Source organism: Fusarium oxysporum, chromosome X, assembly GCF_013085055.1.
Source record: "Fusarium oxysporum Fo47 chromosome X, complete sequence".
In the NCBI taxonomy this organism is placed as follows: Eukaryota; Fungi; Ascomycota; class Sordariomycetes; order Hypocreales; family Nectriaceae; genus Fusarium; species Fusarium oxysporum.
The window spans coordinates 2216925-2237633 of NC_072849.1; the positions used below are offsets into that span (position 1 = coordinate 2216925).

The 20709-nt window shown below is 47.3% G+C and overlaps 8 protein-coding genes across 8 annotated transcripts; 7 read left to right on the forward strand and 1 right to left on the reverse strand.

Annotated features, from left to right (window-relative positions):
* Positions 1–168: 168 nt before the first annotated feature.
* Positions 169–4479, forward strand: FOBCDRAFT_323891 (uncharacterized protein; the record flags this gene model as incomplete). The annotated part of the gene is made up of 5 exons (XM_031191815.3): positions 169–1384; positions 1432–1612; positions 1657–1723; positions 1775–4100; positions 4156–4479. The coding sequence occupies 5 exons, from the start codon at positions 169–171 to the stop codon at positions 4317–4319; spliced, it is 3954 nt and encodes a 1317-aa protein (XP_031033046.2). The 3' UTR covers positions 4320–4479.
* A 668-nt stretch (positions 4480–5147) lies between these two features.
* Positions 5148–6593, reverse strand: FOBCDRAFT_207733 (uncharacterized protein; the record flags this gene model as incomplete). The annotated part of the gene is made up of 1 exon (XM_054707219.1): positions 5148–6593. One exon carries the CDS (start codon positions 6591–6593, stop codon positions 5148–5150), a length of 1446 nt encoding a protein of 481 aa, XP_054563194.1.
* A 722-nt stretch (positions 6594–7315) lies between these two features.
* Positions 7316–8797, forward strand: FOBCDRAFT_244609 (uncharacterized protein; the record flags this gene model as incomplete). Its single annotated transcript, XM_059610615.1, has 5 exons — positions 7316–7582; positions 7816–8160; positions 8191–8529; positions 8560–8726; positions 8758–8797. 5 exons carry the CDS (start codon positions 7316–7318, stop codon positions 8795–8797), a joined length of 1158 nt encoding a protein of 385 aa, XP_059466051.1.
* Positions 8798–9239: 442 nt separating this feature from the next.
* Positions 9240–10948, forward strand: FOBCDRAFT_232939 (cytochrome P450). The gene is made up of 3 exons (XM_031191819.3): positions 9240–9436; positions 9484–9921; positions 9968–10948. The coding sequence occupies exons 1-3, from the start codon at positions 9258–9260 to the stop codon at positions 10857–10859; spliced, it is 1509 nt and encodes a 502-aa protein (XP_031033050.2). The 5' UTR covers positions 9240–9257; the 3' UTR covers positions 10860–10948.
* A 566-nt stretch (positions 10949–11514) lies between these two features.
* FOBCDRAFT_232941 (trypsin-like cysteine/serine peptidase domain-containing protein) lies at positions 11515–14939 on the forward strand. Its single transcript, XM_031191820.3, has 3 exons — positions 11515–12188; positions 12236–14491; positions 14668–14939. Exons 1-3 carry the CDS (start codon positions 11720–11722, stop codon positions 14850–14852), a joined length of 2910 nt encoding a protein of 969 aa, XP_031033051.2. The 5' UTR covers positions 11515–11719; the 3' UTR covers positions 14853–14939.
* Positions 14940–15786: 847 nt separating this feature from the next.
* On the forward strand, positions 15787–17230 carry FOBCDRAFT_232943 (uncharacterized protein). Its single transcript, XM_031191821.3, has one exon. It carries the CDS (start codon positions 15911–15913, stop codon positions 17030–17032), a length of 1122 nt encoding a protein of 373 aa, XP_031033052.3. The 5' UTR covers positions 15787–15910; the 3' UTR covers positions 17033–17230.
* A 436-nt stretch (positions 17231–17666) lies between these two features.
* On the forward strand, positions 17667–18221 carry FOBCDRAFT_280659 (uncharacterized protein; the record flags this gene model as incomplete). The annotated part of the gene is made up of 1 exon (XM_054707221.1): positions 17667–18221. The coding sequence occupies one exon, from the start codon at positions 17667–17669 to the stop codon at positions 18219–18221; it is 555 nt and encodes a 184-aa protein (XP_054563196.1).
* Positions 18222–18727: 506 nt separating this feature from the next.
* FOBCDRAFT_145724 (uncharacterized protein) lies at positions 18728–19816 on the forward strand (the record flags this gene model as incomplete). The annotated part of the gene is made up of 1 exon (XM_054707222.1): positions 18728–19816. The coding sequence occupies one exon, from the start codon at positions 18728–18730 to the stop codon at positions 19814–19816; it is 1089 nt and encodes a 362-aa protein (XP_054563197.1).
* Between the last annotated feature and the right edge of the window lie 893 nt (positions 19817–20709).

A 20709-nucleotide genomic window follows, 5' to 3' on the forward strand; every position in this document is an offset into this window, starting at 1 on the left:
TGAAAAGTGCAACGAGCTAACTGAGTTAGTGAAGTGCGGCTGAAACCGCCGTCTTGAGCTGCGTCTTAGCTCTGGTCTTCAAAATATCGACGTCCCCAATTCCATATCCACTTTGGTCCAACGGCTTCAAACGGGCCGTACCGTGGTGACGTTATTCAAGTTTGCACAATGGCGAGCGAAGCTAAACAGCGCGATCATGATCTTCTATCATTCATGTCTACCTTTCTCGTCACGCACCAGCGTCTCGATCTTTCTCTGACTTTACTTAGCGTTCTTATTGACGATGCAAGTATCGACGTTCAAGTCCGGTCCAACAAAGGAGGCTATTTCTCAGTATGTCTCGCAAGGTCGAAAGATCTCCTCGAGGCCCGCTTCCTCAATGGCAACGACGACATATTGCCAGACGCAAGAAATCTACCAGAGCTTATCGCAGTCAAAATTCCGCGGCCAGATGGTGATCTTAACAGTGCTCGGAGTCGCAAGATGTGGTCTTCCATGGCCATGGAGTTGCAAATCCTGCGAAACAGATTTATCAAGAACCATCCCAACATTGTACAGTTCTTGGGTATCTGCTGGAAGACTGTCAAAGATGGAGTTTTGATGCCTTCATTTGTACTCGAGGCTGCCGAAATTGACCTGGAAAAATACTTGGACAATCCGAAAGCTGTGGAATATCGCAAGGTATTGGGTCTCGCCGTGGATATTGCCACAGGCGTTCGAGCTTTGCACGACGTTGGAATCATACATGGCGACATCAAACCAGCAAACGTTCTCATCTTCAAGGATCCCCAACTGACGTACGTCGCCAAGATCGCTGACTTTGGTTCATCCCTTCTTCGCTCAGACATCAAATCTCCGATGAAGCTCTCATTCGGCTCAGGATTCTGGCAAGCACCCGAATGCCGCGATCATCTGGACGGTGAACAACTTACAAAAGCGGATGTTTACTCTGTCGGCCTTGTTCTCTGGCGATTACTCGGTGGTGACATGATGCACCTGTCACTGGACGCAGTAAAGGATGATGGTTTGACGAGAGATGCGTTCTTCGAACAGATGAAAAGAAATGACGAGAAGAAGATTCCAGCTCTGGTATACCATTGTCTCATGCGAATGGAGAATATCCTGGGCCCCGAAGAGAAATCAGAGGCTTCAAGAAGCATGTATTCGATCCACAAAGTCGTTGACGACATGGCCTCCGTTATCATGATGACATTGGTCCAGCCGAAATCGCGATCTAGTAGTAAGTCGCTGTTGGGGAATATGAGGATCGTCATGCATCAGTATCTCATATGGGAAGAGTTTCGTGGATTCTACACGGAAGACTTCAAGAAGAACGGGCCTACTAAGCTGAACCCGCAAGAACAAGACATATGGCTTCAGCCAGGTAAGATTCTTTAACTTCCTGGTAAAGAATAGCGGCTGATCAGGCAGGCCTTGACGAACCGACCGAAGACGATGTCAAGAGAGTCCTACGTTTGGGCAAGTCTATGGAGTGGCTAAATCAGTCTCTCAGCCACATCAGACTTGGCGGTTCGGTCTCAGATGTCGCTGGAATGGACCAAGTGCCTGAGAATGTTGCTGCTAGTCATGTTGGCGAAACCTGGAAACGATGGTAGGAGCTCGTCATGCTATGGCTGGCGTTACTAACTTGAATAGGCGAAAGCTAAGAGATCCGAAGCCCGACGAGGCGATAACCCTTCGACCGGGACGAGCGGTACTAGAGGTGCGCGAAGTGATGTTTGAATTGTGCTGTGACATCTAACACTATGCGTAGGCAGACTCTTCCATGGGAACTTTGAGAGTCTTACCACCCGAGATCATCAGTAACGTTATGCGAGAAGTAAAGAGAGTCGCGAAAGACCCTAAGGAAGAAACAGGTCGTCGTACAGAAGCAGCATGGCAGTACGCAATGTTCTACCTTCGAACTGTTCAGCTCCACCCCAAAAGCCAAGGCACAATTGATGAATCACTTTCACTGCTTCTTCAAGCAGCAGAAGGAGGTCACTCGGGCGCTCGCGGGATTGTTAGCCACCTTTACCACTCTCTGGAGAGAGAGTTCCCGAGGTCGAGGGAAACAGAGCTGGCCTGGCTACGAGATGGTGTTTGCCACGGCAGTGAGACTGCGAAGCGCCGCCTCCATTTCTTGGATCTGGATTTACACGTCCAAGCGACAGATTTGCTGCGAACAAGGTACTCTGGTCTCGGAATCGAAACTCCACAGCAATACTGGGATCAAGAGACTCTCTCCGATGACGAGTTATTTCGTGAAACTCGAATTCGCCATCGTATTGGTATGGATGTAAACCAAGAACAAACAGGACTCCTATGCGCGATATCTAACCGCCTTGATCTCTTGAAGCAACTGGTGGATCATGGCTTTGTGAATGTCAACCATCTGAACGAATGGAACGAGTCACCCCTTCTATGGGCGTCAAGAGCAGGGCACAGAGACGTTGTGTTCCATCTTTTGGACTGCGGTGCTGATCCTTCGGTCGCTAGTAATGAAGGGACTACTCCTCTTCATTTTCTCAGCTCCTTTGATGACGAAGATGTTCATGAGGTGTGTCGGCGTTTGGTCGATGCTGGTGCTGACCTAGAAGCTCGTTCTAAATCTGGACATCGGTATCGACAAGGCCTGGATTCTACATACGGAGATGTTGATGGAACACCACTCACTTGGGCCGTTGCAGCAAATAACAGAGTCGCCGTCCAGGCCTTAGTCACATCTGGCGCGGATCCATTTGATCTTCCCGGCTTGGAGATTTCATACTCTGATACTTTTGGAGGCATGGCTCACGTCTCACCCATCTGGTTCGCTGCGATGAACCATCAACACTACATGCTTGAGATCCTATTGCGGAACGTAGCTAAAGAGGAGATAAAGGACTTTCTCAACACGTACCGACGAAAGTTTGGATCAAATGACATCTCGGGGCAGGATAATCCGATCATCGCCTGGTGCGTAACATATGCCGCCCAGGGTATCGGACGGAGAATTCTTTTACATGGAAAACATCACCAAGAAGCTTTTACCAAGACTTTCGACATACTGGTTGGCTACGGCGCTGATACAGGCGACATTCATCGTCTCGCAGTTCAATGCGGACAGCCGTTCGTCCTCGACTACCTCCTCGGCTCTGGAAAGATACCCAAGCCAACACCACGGAAATGGATGGAGTTTGTCCTCATCGCAGGCGCTACACAAGATTGGATAACGTTTGATGTCCTGCTTCGACATTCGCAAGCAGACAGCCTACCACCAGAGCAATGGCATCTTTACTACGGTTCTTTCAGGGGCTTGCCAAATAATGTCGAGTATCTGGACGTATTCCGGAAACACAGAGACCCCAAGACAGATTTCTACCTCCACTACACCAAAGCCCTCAAGAGTGGAAAGTTCATTCTAGCTCGCTGGTTCTACGACACTGGTTTGTGTGATCTTACTCAACAAGTCAGTACATCAGACGAGACTATTCTGGGTCTACTCCTCCGGCGCTGCAAATCTTACTCCAACGCGATTCTTCAACTTGAGCAGGTCTTACAACTGGGTCTTCCGGATTCTTGCTTCTGGAATGTATGCAACATGTCTGACTCAAGCTTCACAGCTCTTCACCAAGTTGCGTATTTTCCCGAGTATCAAACCAGCAGCACTATGGCCAACACCGCGCTGAGACTGATCGTGCAGAGATGGTATGAACCAGAACATCTCAACGCTCAAGTCACAGAGGGGGAGTTCAAGGGTCGCACAGCACTGCACATAGCCGCTCTGACAGCCAACGTCGGCGCTGTTCGGTACTTACTCCAAGAGGAAGAAGAGTCTCTTGACCTTACACTGCTCGACTGCAACAATTTCAGCATCGTCGACACAGCAGCATGGGGATTAATGAGTCAACAAAGTCGCATCAAACTCTGGGATCTTCCTACAGAGTATCATAAGTCAGCGGATTTAGATCACTGGCGAAACGTCATGGAGATCTTAGTACGGCTGTTGAAAGCTGGGGCTAAACCGCATAAGATTGGTCTTGCTGTAACGAGAACCGAGCAGGAGAAGATCCAGGTTTTTGACCTTGACAAGTTCAAGGTGTTTACCGTTCCGTTCTGTAAGTCTTTTTTAGAGCATTATGTGAGCTTGACGGCGTTGCTGACTTGTGACAGTGTTTTTTGGAGATAAGTTCCCGAAGGAACTAGGAGGGGATAGATTCTGGGTTGAGGTTTCGAAGTTGAAGGTTGATCAGACGTTTTTTATTGCGAGTCCGGAGAACTTGAGTGTTGAGGAGAGGGAGGCTGGAGTTATGACGAGAGTCGCGTCGTTCTACTAGATTAGTCAATTGTTCAACGGTTGTGGATCCTCGGTCCATTGAGTTGCAATCGCTGCCAGATCCCAACGGCGAACAAGCGGCATAAACTTATGATGAGACTTTACTGAAGCTAACCATATTTATATAAAAATGTTAAACCTTAGTCTAGGGGATATTAAGCTTTGTCATAAATCTTCGCAAATATTTAGTACATTATCCTAAACAGATCATAAAATTTGCTTAGATATTAAGGAGTCCCACCAAGTCTTGATGATCCTCTGGTTCAGAGTCATGTGCTGGGTCGGGTTATCGATAACGGGTCGCGATGGTATGCAAGGCACAACCAAAAAGTTTAATAAGGGGTTAGCAGGCATTGAAGAACGCGTGATTTTGAGTTTCGTGAGATTCTGACGGAGACTGATAAAGTCTAGAATTATAAAACGCAATGAAGTACAAGAATGAAAGCCTATAGGTCTAAAGGATGCTGATAGTTCTCGATACATGAAAATGGCTCTTACCGAGGTAAGGTGCGCGCAACAATAAGCTGTCATGTTTATCTTGACTGTCCAATATTATGCATATAAAATAATCTAAAGGCAAGTTTGAAGCTGAGAACTTGGTAGATAAGTTTGTTAGTAAGATAGACTGTCTGAGTTAACATTGTGGCTTGCCTGGTGCCATACCTTCACTTCACACATGTAGTCCTTGATGCCAGTCACTTCCTGGAAGTCCGGCTCAGACGGATAATGATGAAAGTTATCAAACGAAGCGAGGGAATGTCCAGATATTTATCCTAGTCCCTATTTTACCAGATTCCTATTCCTTGAATCTCCCTTTCCACTAGGATCATCAACGACGGTCCCCGCGCATGAGTCCAGGCAGCCAAAATGATGTCTCCTCAAACGTCTGGTATTCCAAGCTCAAAGGGAGTGCGACCATAAAATCAGGTCCCCGATGAAAAAGGTTCAAGATCATCCGATAACAATCAATTGTAGCTCTCCTGAAGATTTCCACCATCTTCAACCAACGGTGGCCACAATTCGTACCACAAGAAGGATCGCTGCACCACAGTATGCCTTCAGTATAGCTATTCAAGATGGGATGGCCCTTGCTTTCAAATGTGAGGTTTGAAAGCCAATCCATGCTGTCCGGACGAAGGTTGCGTGTTCTAATTCGCACATGGAGCGCAACGTAGTCCATGTCAAGGACCCAGAAGTATTGTGCGCCACAGTAGCGACAACAGTATTCGTGTCCGGAACACTCAAGTCTCGAATGGAATACTAAATCAGGTCCATGAAACAAAGGCAGCTTGGAAGCAGGGAAGTCATAGCCGGAGTACTTCAAAAGAATGCAGTCATCCGAGACAATGCAGGACACGATGGAATCAAGTTGATTCGAAGTATGGAGACAGAGACTACCTGGCTCCAACTGCCTTATCTGCTTCATCAGATGTCTTTTCAGAGCTTCTAACTCGGGGTAGTGTTGAAGATTAATTTTTGCCAGGGGGAATGTTCTGAAGACTTCTGTCGTAGCCCTTTGGTATGTTGAGTCCACAGAAATACCCGCGCGATACCTTTGGAATGCTGGCAGATTTCCAGAGTCTTTTCTGTCGATAAGGACATGTTCTGGATCTTTGCAGTTGATCGTTGTCTTACCTCCGATGTATGACTTGATCTTACCCGAAACTTTGAGATGTTTGCAAACGTCAATTTTGCCGAGTAGTCCAACGCACGTATCGACCCCTTGTTGGCCCTGGGGAAATAGAAGTGATGGGTGGTCTCGCTTACATCCAGTGCAGCAGTGTGGTCGCCAGAGTTCCTTTAACCTATTTTCCAGTTCGCCCGAGTCGAAGAGACGGCGACAAGGCGTACATAAGGATCTCCGTAGCAGTATCCGCTGAACCATTCGAAGTTCGCCGAACCCGGCTTCAGTGATACAGGAGTGCTCTTCCCCACTTCGAAGAATATCAGTCCGGAAAGCTTGGAACTTAAAATCGTCGGTCAGATTTCGTAGGGCGCTGCAGGTTTGGCGGACCATATAGAGAGAGCTGTGTGGTAAAGATAGCAAAATAAGGACCAACAACTCTGGTGGGAGTTGTAGTAGTCTAGCTTCTTGACTTTCGTCCTCGAGAGTTGTTGAAACAAGAGCCTCGTCAGGTAGAGGTGTGTCTATGCCGAATCTCCCTCCTTCTTCAAAGACAGGAACGGGATAAGTGCCCCGGTTGAGATGAAAATGGTCTGCAAGGCGCTTTATCGGCGAAGATGAGTAGCTATATTCTAATTTTAAGCGAGGCATGGCGGTGCTGCTTCTAAGGGGTATGTGGTGAGGAAAAGTGACGATAACTTATTTGAGGGAAGAGATTATGTATGAGCATTATATACATGGTATAATGGCGGTAGCCCCTGGCAAAATTTGAAAATGAGAAACTTTGAAATATAGACATCCATAGAGAAGGATCAGTTGCTCTTAGAGTTTTATCACAATGCAGGCTAAGCTTTATGTTCAAAGAGGTGATTTCTGAGGCCCCACTCGCCCGCCGTATTTTCATCTCAACTTTTAGGTAACCTACGTAAAAGACTGACAAACTTTCGTATGGAGAGCACAAACCTGATGATGGAATGGCCAAGTATTCCGTTATTCTACTTAAATATAGGCAATTCTGTACTAAATATTGAAGGACGTAATGGAGGCTCTGAATCAGTTTCAGGCGCCGCCAACGTCCATACTCTCCCCACGTTACTGTGGCACCACCCTAGATCCTCAGGCTCTGCTTTATGCCAGTATGCATAATTCTGGGTTGCAAACAGATTTAAGTTTATAATATCCCCTTTCTTTGCCCTGTGCCTCCCTGACATAATACACACCCTACTCGAGTGACATGGTGAGCCACAATAGTCAGGCTCTTGATCATGTCGACGACGACACTCCGCAACTACGGTCTCTATACATTGAATTCTTTCTCTTCTTCAATCTGATTTTCTTTCTCCCAGTCATCATCTTCGCCCGCGCTCGCCGAGATGAACCAGATTCAGTCAGATATACACGTCGAGGGTAAATCTTTCTCTGATCACTGCTTCGCCAACTTGTCCTCTGGTCAACAGCCAAACTATTATCACTCATCTCCCGCTGTTTCCGGGTTCACTGATTGCTTCCTCATCTCCTCGTCATGCCAGAATAAGGGACATCCCTGGCCAGTAACCCAAGTAATCGGAGTTGAGGATTCGCCCGATAGCGATAGCGACTACGACTCCGGTGTTATCCGACTTTACGAAAACGTCGAGAAGGTCTTTCGACATTAGCTAATTCGACTTTTTCTTCTATGGCTTTCTCCTGTACGGCAACTAAATGGAACTTTGGCTTTTTAGCCGATCGGGGCTCTACTGATCTGGGCTTTTTCCTAATACATTGACACTAACATCTTCACCAGCTACACCATAATGAATGAGTAGAGATCAGCTCGGCTTCAATCCCATCATTCACGGCGACGACGACGGATCGCAGTACATCTACATCAAAGGCAGCGCGAACAATAGGGAGTCATATGAGAGCGAGCATCAACGAGCTTACACGCTCACCCTCGACAAACCTACGATTTGGCTTCCTCCCGACCTTGCCAGCAGCGCCCCTACATACTATCGAGCCATGGATTGTCACGGCAATGAGTTCGTCGTCAAGTTTCTCATCAAGAATGGAGGAAAGTCACAATGAAGAAAAGCTTCTACGCCTCACCAAGGCGCGCAACGTCTGGTTTATCACCGAGCTTATCGACTACCAATGTCTCGACACCGATGCCATCACTTTGTCCTGCATAGTCGCCTCCCCCTTTGGTCGCCCTGTCAAGGAGTATCGCACAGTCTTGGGGGTTCTGGAATGTTTGCGCGACACAATCAAGGCACTCCGATCACTGTATCTGGATGCCAAGATTCTTGATCAGGATATCTCGGATAACAACATCCTCATCTCTAACGCCGGAAATAATAACCCAGACTCACCTAAAGGAATACTCATTGATTTCGATAATGCCATAGACGTGGAAATCGAACCCGAGAAACCTTGCTCTTTGTCTGGAACCAAGACATTCATGGCCATTGACTTGTCGCGCGGCAGCGACGATCGCGTCCACCATACATACCGCCACGATCTCGAGTCTTTCTTCTACGTGTTTTTGTTCATGGCTGCCTCTGGACATGAGAGAGCCTCTGACAAAAGCCGATTGAGACCATGGGAGGTAGTGTGGAGGAACTGACCAGAGATCGCTAAGAAGAACGATATTTCCAACGACAACTTTGCGGCCATCCTTGCCGAGTTTCGCCCAGGATTCAAGGGTCTCGAGAGTCTGGCTCACTCACTTCGCAATGCGCTCTTCTTCCCAAATGGGAACGAATTCTTTACGGGCACAAGCATAGATATTAGGGAGACCGAAAAGCTGTATAGCGCCATGATCGGCGCATTTGAGAAGGCGGTCGTTGAGAATAGAGAATGAAGCTGAGGAATATTAATAAATAAGCATCAAGTCTTATAATACTATTACTACAATTGGTGAAGGAAGTTCATTCAGGACGATTCATAAGTGATGTAACCAAATGTGACGTTGATAACTCCATCAGGCAATTCAGATCAACGCCCATCTTCGATTCTTCCCCGAACACGACAAATTACGGGGTAAAAAGACGTTTTATCTCTCATCCAATCAAGAAACCGCTATTAATCCTGATCATCCCCGGTAACCCAGTTTTCCAATACGCTGATCCCTGAACACAAGTCCCATCAGCGCTATCGTAGCGTCACGCTAGGGGTATTCCTCCATGAGCGATCCACCAAAGGGGTGTCTCGTATTCGGATCTTGAGGATCCGACAGACTAAATCTTGGATAAGCGAGGCAATCGATCTACTATTTAGTTTCTCGCATTACCTGGAGCGCAGATTAATCTTTGAGAGATCAGAACTGACACTGAGACGATGTTTCGAGAAATTGTGTACGGTGTTGCGGGCTTTGTCCTCCTTGCCTATGCGGCAGAATGGATTCTCTCACTATTTGACGATCCAAGGGAGCCCAAGAGACTTCAGTCAAAAATACCTCTCTTCGGACATTTATGGGGTATGATGAAGTATAGTTCTGGCTACCACGGAATCACAAGGTACTCCAAATACCCGAATATCTCAATGCATACTAACACCAGAGAAGCAAGCAGACAAACGAGGAAATGTACACAGTCGCCATCTTCAACACAAAACTCTACATCGCCAAAACATCCCGTCTCATTCCCCTGATCCAAAAGACTTCCAAAACCCTCTCCTTCCGACCTTTCATGCAAACAGCCGCCAAACTCATGGGCGATGCGAAACCCGAGACTTTTGAAGTTTTTGGTACAGAATGGGTTGATTCGTTTAGTCATGCTCACAAGAACGGTCTTGCTACGGGGCCGTTTCTGGATGAGCAGAATCTTCGTATGGGAGATCGTGCGCTGATCGATATTGAACAACTTCTTCCTGTGGAAAAGGATGGTGTTGCAAAGGTTAATTTGCTGGAGTGGGCGCAATATGCTGTTGTTCAAGCTAGTGCTTGTGGGATCTTTGGTGTTGAGCATCCTTTTCTTGATCCAAAGGTTGACCAAGCTTTTTGGTAAGTCCCTCCTCTCCCCCGATCATTTTCTGGGCTAATTTGATAGGAAATGGCAATCATATCTTCCTCTTCACATGGTAAACCTCGACATCACTGGCAAAGGTTACGCCGCCCGCCAAATTGTCTTTGACGCTTTCCGCAAGTATAACAAGAATCTTCCCAGCGATGTATCTTTCATCTACAAAGAACGTCTCCGATCAATGCAAGAAGCTGGTATTGATGAAGATGACATCTGCAAGCAACAAGCTACTTTCGGAACTGCTGCTTTCGCAAACACTGTTCCTATCATGTACTGGACTATCTACGAACTCTTCTCTCGGCCTGATCTTCTTGAAGAAGTGCGAAAGGAAGTTATCGAGCAAGCTGTCAGTGGAGATAAGGAATCTGGCTTTAAAGTTGATGTCGCTGCTTTGAAGACGAAGTGCCCTTTGACATTATCTGTTTTCCAGGAGACTCAAAGGCTAAGGCATGTTCATGCGAACATCCGCAAAGTAACAGAAGACACCCTCCTCGATGGAAAATACCTCCTCAAAGCAGGCCACTACGTAATGATGCCCGGCCAACCCGTCCACACAAACACTTCAACATGGGGCCCCACCGCCGGCCAATTCGATCCGTATCGCTTCACCAAAGACTCATCAGACCGAAAAGCAAGCAGCTTTGTCGCTTGGGGCGCACCGCCACATCTTTGCCCAGCGCGTCAATTTGCCACCACCGAGATTCTTATCGTCATTGCTCTTCTTGTTGTGAGGAGTGATATTGCACCTGTGAAAGGGGAGTGGGTGAAGAACCCGGCGCTGAATACGGGGGATATGGCGACTGTTTATACGCCGAAGAAGAGTGTTGAGGTTGAGGTTAGGAAGAGGTGTGACTGGGATGGTGAGTGGAGTTTGAGGATGGGGGAGAGCAAGACGAGAATTTCCCTTGCTTCTGGTTGAAATTGCCTTGATTTCATTTTTACGTAAACTTCAGAATAGAGACGATCAAGTTTCGAGATATCCAGTGCACCGTCAAAACTCATGAGTGGATTCTTTGTAACATGCGGTTTCGCTGTGTAACAAAGGTACCATCAACTCCAAAATTAATCACGCACAGAACAAGCAACAATATTCGCAGTTACTCACTCTCTCATACGAATTCTGAATCATGTGCATCATCATGAGTCACCGCGTCAGTGGTAAGCTGACGATCAAGGTCTGCAGACCAATATTCGGAATACCTCGATTTCGGCCGCCCGATAATTCCGAGCTGAACATCTCACGCGACGCCAAACCACCGAAGATCCATGAATATCCACTAAAAGTCCCTGGGATCATTCGGGACGCCTTATGAGGCTGAAAATTGTAGTCATTGCCTTGATTCTTTGGCGCGGTTGCCTGCCGTCAGGGAGAAAGAAAACATCTAGCCAGAACTGAGGCTGATATAATAAAGAAGTCTAAAGTTACGCCAATTTTATCCTAAGGTTGCATGAGTTTTTTTGTCGATCAGAATAAAGGTCGCAAGTTTTCTGACCGTCGCTAGAGTGCATCCAATGAGAATTGCCTCGTCGGTGAGCGATATCCACTTTTTGGGGCTGAGTAATAGATTCATGCAGGTTCGATGAGGGGTCACAGACGCAAGACGCAGTGATTAACAAAAGAGCTGCCTTGGCTGATGCAGCGTAAGCAACGATTACTTCAACCTCCTTCGCCTCAATCTCATTTTTATACCTCTCATCTTCAGCTTCATATTAGTATACTGTACACGTCTTATACATCACCGCCTTGACATCTTCAGTCTTCAACCCTGGACCGCCAGGATGACAATCGACCAGGATCCCATCCTCACTAAACTCCGCGATGTATCCCTCTCAGCCGTAGAGAATGGCGTCAGCAAGCATCACACAACAGAACAAGACCAACTCGCTACTGCAGGTCTTCTCTCAGAGCGAGAAAGCGAAGCCTGGCAAAGAGCGATAGAGAAGGTCGTTCGATGCGTTGTGTCGGTCAAGTTCTCGCACCCTTATTCGTTTGATACAGAGACTAGCAAGACGAGCGAAGCAACAGGCTTTGTTGTCGATGCAGAAAAGGGAATCATTCTCACTAATCGACATGTTGTCGGTCCTGGGCCCTTTTCGGGGTACATCGTCTTCAATAACCAGGAAGAAGTCGATACATACCCTATTTATCGCGACCCAGTGCACGACTTTGGCTTTTTGAAGTTTGATCCCAAGGCGGTTAAGTATATGGATCTCACCGCAATGGAACTTCGACCCGATCTCGCAAAAGGTAGGTCCTCAACCTCTGAGACAAATCTTGCTGCTAACATGAAGCAGTTGGAACCGAGATCAAAGTCATCGGTAACGATAGCGGCGAAAAGCTCGGTATCCTCTCTGGTTTCATCAGCCGTCTTGACAGAAACGCTCCTATATACGATGGCTACATGGACTTCAACACATGTTACTTCCAAGCCAACGCTTCGGCATCCGGAGGAAGTTCCGGAAGTCCCGTTGTCAACGTCGACGGACACGGTATCGCGCTTCAAGCAGGTGGTCGCACCGACGGGTCAACGGATTACTTTCTACCACTTGATGGGCCGTTGCGTGCGCTGAAGCAGATCCAACGGGGTGAGAAGGTGAAGAGGGGTGAGATACAGACTGTCTTCAAATTAAAGCCTTTTGATGAATGTCGACGGCTTGGGTTGAGTCCTGAGTGGGAGAGTGTTTTGCGCAAGTCCTTTCCTGGAGAGGATAACGTCATCGTCGCCATGGATGTCTTACCCGAGGGGCCTTCGGACGAGAAATTGAAAGAAGGCGATATCCTCCTTAAGATCAACGGGGATCTCGTTACCCAATTCCTCCGTCTCAACGAGATTTTCGACTCCAACATTGGCAAAACAGTCCGTATTCTCGTTCAGAGAGACGGCCAGGACGTCGAAGAGGATATCCTAGTCCAAGACCTCTGCGAGATCACACCAGACCGCTTCGTCACCGTCGGTGCAGCCTGTTTCCACGATCTATCATACCAAGTCGCCCAACGATACTTCCTCCCCTGCCGCGGCGTGTACGTCAGTAAATCCGGCCCGTTTCACCCCACGCACGATAACTACATCATGGTCGATAGCGTCAATCACAAGAAGACGCCGAACCTCGATGCTTTTGTGCAGGTCATGAGGGATATCCCCGACAGAGCACGCGTGGCTATCAAGTTTTGGTATGTTTGGGAACCGCAGACTGTTCGGACGGCTGTTGTGCCGATTGATCGGCATTGGTTCCAGCGCATGAAGATGTTCAAGAGGAATGATACCACGGGGGTTTGGGATGTTGAGGTCCTTGCTGAGCCGCTGCCTGCTATTCGGCCGCCGCCATTGAGTGCGTCTTTTGATGCGCTTGAACATATTGCTCAGCGGGAAATTGCTGAGATTGCTAGGAGCTTCGTCCACGTGCGATTCTCTTCACCGGTCCTTATTGATGGACAATCCACGCGTATTAAACTCGGAATGGGCCTTGTTGTCAACGCTGATCGAGGCTACGTCATCGTCTCAAGAACTGTTGTGCCGACAAAGCTTTGCGATATAGAATTGACCTTTGCCGATTCAGTCCTTGTTCCCGGCAAAGTCGTATTCTTGCATCCTGCGCATCACTACGCTATCATTCAATACGACCCTAGCCTCGTCGACGCGCCCGTCAAGAGCGCCATCTTCAGTACTGAGAGGATTTCACAGGGTGCACCGACTTTCTTCGTTGGGCATAATGATTGCGATGAGATGGTATATGCCTCAACAGCCGTGACAAAAGTCATTCCCCTTGAGAGAGAGCCACCAAATCCACCCCGCGGCCGCCCTGTCAACGTCGATCGCATTGACGTGGAGACCCGAATCGGAAATCACTGCGGCAGTGGCGTTCTGATCCGTGAAGACGGCGTCGTCCAGGCCCTTTGGGTCGTCTACGAGATGGAAGATCTCGACGAGGCCTGTTTCGGTCTAAGCTCCCAAGCCATCGCGCCCATCGCTGAGAAACTAAGCCAAGGCATCGTCCCAACCCTGCGCAGTCTCTCCATCGAGCTAGAGGCCGTGACGATGATCGAAGCGCGAGTCATGGGTGTAGCGGAGGAGTGGATAGAAAAGGTCCAGAGCAAGTCCTCCTCCGACCGACGACTATTCATGGTAAAACGTGGCCCAAAGCAACTCTCCGGTCAACTCGGCGAAGGTGACGTCCTGCTCACTCTCGACGGCAAGCTTATCACGCAGCTACACGATGTGGATGTCATGTACTGGAAAGAAAGCCTCGACGTCGTCGCTGTACGAAACGGAGAACAGATCAGCTTCAAGGCACAAACTGTCTCTGAGGATGAATTTGAAACTTCGCGTGTTGTTAATTTCTGCGGCTTGACGGCGCAAAAGCCCCATCGTACCGTGAGGCAGTGCATCAAGAAGCTGCCGAGCGAAGTATACATCACAAGTTGGTTCATCGGATCGCCGGCAAACTTGTATAACGTCTACGCAACGACTTTCATCACACATATCGATAACAAGCCTACACCGGATCTAGAGTCACTCGTGGGGATCATTGCGAGCATCCCTGATAAAACCTGTAAGTTTTCTCCAAGGGATGCAAAACTTGGGACAATTTATCAAAAGTGGTAAAAGATTATTAAAGGGTCTACTGACTTGATAAACCTTGCCTAAATCTTTTTACCACTTAGGATACCAGCCCTAAGTTTCCCTAATATCCCCGTTCATGGGAAAACATAACTAATAAGAGTGTAGACTTCAAGATCAAGATGATGAACTACACCGGAACTCCCTCCGTCGTAACGATCAAGAAAGATGAGCGATACTGGCCTACCGTTGAGTGGCTTCGTGACGAGACGCATGTTGAAGGATGGAAGAGGGTTACATATGAGAATGGTGGGGTTATACAAGGCGAAGGTCTTTATGGTATTACACTGTGAGCGAGGTGTTGGTAGACAATGGGCTTATGACTTGTATTATATAATTATCTCCATTCATACATCGCTCTGAGAGCGAACTCACTGCTGGATCATGACTCGCGCTTCTAGTGATTTGTGCTCACGACGATGAGATGCAGTTCTCGCAAGTGAGACGGTGAGTGAGTCGTTAATTGACAACCCTGCAACTGTAAGCACTAACTAGGCTGCGGGCCAGAAAAAGCAGGAAAAATTGAAACCTGGATCCTAAAGCGACAAAGACAGCTAGGCGAACTAAGTACAGACTGTACAAGATTTAGGCAAATTTAGTATAGACTTAACGTCAGATCAGTCCTTTTTGGCACTTGTAATGTAGCTCAACTTCGGAAGATTTCTTACCAGGAAGCTCCTCTTCCAGCGGGTCTAGCGCGCTGACTGCCTACCAGATCTAGGCACCAGCCCCATTTACAGGGGTTGCTCTAGTGCCGAGCAGAAACTTATAAGGCCCTCATCCAACGACTTCAAAAATGCTTCAGTTCAACTTCACCAATCTTATCTCGACTCAACTCAACTCACACATCATGTCTTCCGACGACTCGAGACTCGTCACCGAGATATGGGACAACATCTGTTCCTTTCTCACACCACCGACCCTCTCCAATCTCCGTCTCACATCTCACAGACTCAATGAGATCGCACGACCGTGGAAATTCAGAAGCTTACGCCTCGAAGCATTCGCGCCTTCATCTGTTGAGCGGTTTATCCATATAGCCAAATCCCCTAAACTACGCAGCTTAGTTAGAGAGATCACTATCGATACGCGCATTGAGTTTGACTTTGAGTACCTCTGCAACGAGTCATTCAACTTCCCAATAGCCTTCATGAACGCGCTCCCCCATTTACGTTGCTTCACCAACGTCACGGCGCTTCATATTCGCTTTGAAGAGCACTGCGGCGAAGATGACCGTTACTATCAAACTATTGAAGAAACGTTTGAGTTTCGGTATCGTGTGTTAGATACCATTCTTCACTGCGCTGCGGGCCTGTGGACGCTGGAGAAGCAGATCAAGATTGATGAGGGGATGGAGGGATATATCTATCTTGATGAGGATGAGAATTTTGATTATAGTGATCAGGATCTTGAATTCGCTCACGACAGGCCTTTTCCGCTGAAGGAGTTGACGATCACGCATCTTGCGGATTATGACGATCCTAACCTCGCTCTCTCTGAGGCCTGGAAGACGATAATCTCTCTACCAAGTCTCGTCGACTTTAGGGTCTTTGTGACAACAGAAGAGTGCGAAGCTTCACCTGAGAGCACGATTCACTATGTTGAGAAGTACAATTTCTTCGGCAACCTCCACAACACGTGGTTGTCGCCCAACATCGCGGATCATTTGCGCGTACTGTCGTTATACTTCAAAGACTACTGGGGCTGGTTTCCCATCATGGATTTTCGAAACATTGGCGAAGATTCACCATTCCCTCAACTCAAGGTTCTTGCGCTCGGGAACTACGTCTTTACTCATGAGTGGCAGATTGAGTGGTTTGCGAAGCTCGGCAAGGAGAATGGGAGTGGAGGTCTGGTAGAGCTGTATCTTGATGATTGTCCCATTCTGTATCACGCACGTCAGCTTCGTATTGGAAATGATGGGTATGCTGATCATACAGCTCATACAGCAGGTGGAACAGGACGAGGATGGAACCCTATCAAACGCGACTTTCCCATCCGATGGCATCAGATCCTTTCCCAGTGGAAGGATTCGATGAAGGGGTTGAAGACCCTTCGCGTTGGCCATGGATGCTGGTGGGATTGTCCAAAGGATACTCGCCAAGCGATTCTACAAGACCCCGATTACAAAGACATCGACTTACAAGCCATGGACCATCGACTCTCGCGAAACCAGCACCGGAACTTTGCTTACCCTCCCCCAACGGAGGAAGAATACTGGGACAGGGAGAACACCTGGGTGTCTGAAAAGCATAGATATGGGACAGGAATCGACAACGAGAGAACGAGTCGGATGCAGTATATTGAGTATAACTGTGGTATTGGGCCATCGGCTTGGCTGGAGAAGAATTCGCGGTATGATTGTGATGAGAAGGGGTTTGCGCCGGAGAAGGGGACGTTGGAGAAGGATAATGCTGCGTGGGGGATGATTATGGCTACTACTCGAGCGAGGCGAGAAGGCAGAGCTGGTTAAACCACGTACAGCCGGGTTTTCAGAGATCACGCACCTACTTTCGTGCGCATGGGAACATTCATCTGGATTGTTCCTTGTCACCTGTTCACTTCATATGTCAGATGTTAACCAGTATGCTGTACTGTCACATATAAAGCAGAACATGTCATACTTCGTGAAGACGCGTTTTCTTTTGCGAAGTTCCATGGGAGTCTTCATTATTATGAGTCATTTCATGACTTCATCATTCAAAACGTGAAGTCAGACCGTGAAAAGCTTAACCGTTATCACAAGACGCGTTTAATTCGTGTTCTACCAATACGCAAGAAGGCTTAAGTTACAACAGGACATATTAGGTTCCACAACTGAAAGTTTTTCGGCCAGGTAAAAAGTTTAGGACTTTAAGTTATACTGCCAAAATGTCACAATATAAAGATGAGCACCTGCTGCCACTGTCAGACGTACACTGACACTGCCAGCTCAGCTTGTGACAGGCCAATCCTATTGTTCACGTGCGCCACCCATTGTTCTGATTCCTGATGCGTTACACAATAATGAGAATCTGTCAACAGTCACGCAATTTCAAACTTGACTCTTACATGCACAACATCGGAGCCGTCGCGCACCCCCACTCGTTGCGATATCATCATAAGATATGGCTCCTGTTCGCAAAAATTTAAAATCTCAGCCTAAGGCTGCCGCCGACAAGCATCGTGCCGTCAAACGCGCCCCCAAGCACTTGCCTACGCGTGCTGCTGCTCCCGAACCTCCTCGCCGCACCGACATGATCCTCGCAATGAACGACCCCTACATGCAACAGATCATCGATGGCACCAAGACATACGAGTTCCGAAAGTACAACATGGCCGGCATCCAGCGAATCTGGTTCTACCGCACTGCTCCCCACTCCGCCATCACACACATCTGCCCGGTCAACGAAGCCGTCACAAGAAACCCTGATGACCAGCCCCTGCCTGAAGATGGGCTTGGAAACAAAGAATACAATCAGAAAGACCCCGATTATGATGGCTACGACTACGCTTATCGCATCAACGCAGTGTATGAGGTCAACGCTGAGGGAGGGCAAGGCATCACTTGGGCAATGATGCGGGATGAGCACGGAATGAAGATTGCACCACGAGGAAGAGTCAGGGTCCCCGAATCGATGATTGCGCAGTATAGCTTGGAGGGCCAGAATAAGGTGTTGTGAGGGGTTTAGGTACCGAGAACAAGTCGGGCTATAAGCCATAAATACAATTTTGGTACAGTGGGAGCACATAAAAGGCCATATCTGCTGATGCATTGGTGACTGTACCTTTGTGTGATATTGTAAAAGGTTGAATCTTTATTATAATGAACTTTTTAAAGTAAACTTATCTAATTTAATAAAATTCTTATATTAATTACAATATGTTAAATAAACTAGTTTCTAAGTCTAATGATTTAATAAATATTCATATGAACTACTGAATTCTTTTTATAATTCATATACTTCTAAATAAGTTTACTTTTTTTAAACTAAGGTGAGAGATGCTTGCAATACTACAAGAGTACTATAGAAGTAACAATGTATTGTGATACAAAAGGGAATATACAAGATGCAGGGCCTCCCTACAGTTCAGCACTTTGAATATGTTACTTTCTTTCTTCACCCCAGGCAGTTAGTCAATCAATAATAACTATAGACTCTTTATTCTATTCAAAATCGTCACAGAAATGGAACAGTCTACCCCTGTCGCGTATGATCTTGCTTCCCATCATGCTCTTGGTGGCGGTTCATATGCCTTCAAAACTCGCTACCCATTATATCTCAAAACACTGCTATCTGACCCAGGTCAGCGGACTGAAGTCAACATCATAATTCAGCCCAATAGTCCAGCTCATGTTGGAACCATGTGCAGTCTTGGCCTCGCATTCGTCCTCGCCCGACGGCTCCTTGATGAAGGGCTGGATGTTTCAGTTACTTGTGATCTCTGGGACCGTGCCAAAGGCGAGCAAATGACGATTGACGGTTTCGTTTACCAGAAAAGTCTTCGTGATAAGGGAACGTTCCAAAAACATCTCCCGGGCTATGTTCAAATCATAAACGAGCTTGCTAGCAGGTACAGAGTTTATCATCGCATCAGAATGGAAGAGGAGTTTATGAGTAACCCTGAGATACCTGACGTCCTTCGCGAGATAGTTATCAAACGAGGCTTCTACGGCAAGGTTCTGGCACCGGAACGAGGCTCACTTGCTATTCGGGCTTCATGTCCTGAGTGCGGATTGGTGGAGAATTATGGTACTCGCAATGTGTATGCGGACGATGGCTCGACCGTCACATTTCAATGTCCTTCACATGGCCCTTTCACCTGCAATACCCAAACAGAGAGCAACCGATTCCAGTTCAACTGCCAGCTCTTCAATCTTGTCCTTGGACTCTTCTACGAAAGAACGCCTTACAACTGGATTGAGATTTGCGGAAGCGATTATGCAGGATTCTGGCAGGAACAACTACTATGGCGATTTCTGTCCAAACCAGCAATCATCGTCTATACCCCTCTAATCTCTGACTGGTCTGGATCCAAGGTTTCAAAGTTGCTTTACCTTCAAGACACAGCATACCAATACTTGCGGGACTCTGGGCAGGAGTATCTATTGAATTATGAAGTCTGTCGCCAGGAGAATAAAGATCTTACGATTTTGTGGAAGGAAGTTGAGTTGTGGGTTGATGAACCATATCGACTTTTCCGTGGCTACAGCATTCATTACTTACATCTCTTGTTCGAAGGGCAAGCAATTAGGCTTGGAACTATCCATAAATAGAAGCGCAGTTACAGGTTTAGTCAAGCTTTCCGACATAACCGCGCTTTTTAGCTTATTCTTTCTTCTTGCTAAAAACTACCTTCATTGCTAATAGACCAGGTGCATATCCTCGTTGTTCATCATCGACATTATGTCGTATATATGTATTGATAGGCCTCAACATGTAGCATAACGCTGTTCACATATTTTTGCGATCATAAAATGAACGGATTCTTATATTCAGGAAGGCCCCTTGCTCTCACGCCAGTGCAGCTTGCCCGTTTTAAGAGCAGGGGTGCAGCCCTGGGGGCTTATAGCGACCCTCTTTCATCCCAGGACTACATTTATCGATCAAAGGTGACTGCCAAAGTGCCGCTGTTTTCACCCAGACAAACCCTATGATCTTCGAATACAATGTCAGAGTAGATGAGAACACGAGTATAACTGTGAACATACAACTATTGCCATCCGTTCTTGGCAATGTCCTCCAGGCCCACCAATAGACTGGAGTGTTAACACTGTATCAATACCTGTTTGGGCCTTGGCACAAGCTAAGATTGGTCGAAGTACTTACATCTCTCGTGTTAATGAACTTCCTTTCCAGGCATCTCCCTCAGAGCCTGCCGAGCAGTGATCGTATTGGTTGAAAGGCCGCTTCTCTGCCAGTGCCAGTGAGCTTTCACTTCTCATGATGTGCGTTCTGGTGTTACACTGCCAGATCTGGAGGAGAATCTCCTGAATAAGGGAGTTCGCTCGCTGTAAGTCAGGATCTTTCAAACTCTTCCCTCTACACACTCTGCAACACTCTTCGACTGAGATATTTTTGCAATATATCATCTCATTCTTCATCAACTTACATCAAAACACTTCTACTTTTGTCTCCTTACTTCTCTCAACTCAAACCAGAGCACTTC

Excerpts from the sequence above, each read along its gene's own strand:
- FOBCDRAFT_232939 (XM_031191819.3), top strand. The coding sequence starts at position 9,258 with ATGTTTCGAGAAATTGTGTACGGTGTTGCGGGCTTTGTCCTCCTTGCC. Across the intron at positions 9,437-9,483 it reads GGCTACCACGGAATCACAAG|CAAGCAGACAAACGAGGAAA; the intron begins GTACTCCAAATA and ends ACACCAGAGAAG. Across the intron at positions 9,922-9,967 it reads AAGGTTGACCAAGCTTTTTG|GAAATGGCAATCATATCTTC; the intron begins GTAAGTCCCTCC and ends CTAATTTGATAG.
- FOBCDRAFT_232941 (XM_031191820.3), top strand. The coding sequence starts at position 11,720 with ATGACAATCGACCAGGATCCCATCCTCACTAAACTCCGCGATGTATCC. Across the intron at positions 12,189-12,235 it reads TCGACCCGATCTCGCAAAAG|TTGGAACCGAGATCAAAGTC; the intron begins GTAGGTCCTCAA and ends AACATGAAGCAG. Across the intron at positions 14,492-14,667 it reads GAGCATCCCTGATAAAACCT|ACTTCAAGATCAAGATGATG; the intron begins GTAAGTTTTCTC and ends ATAAGAGTGTAG.
- FOBCDRAFT_232943 (XM_031191821.3), top strand. The coding sequence starts at position 15,911 with ATGGAGGGATATATCTATCTTGATGAGGATGAGAATTTTGATTATAGT.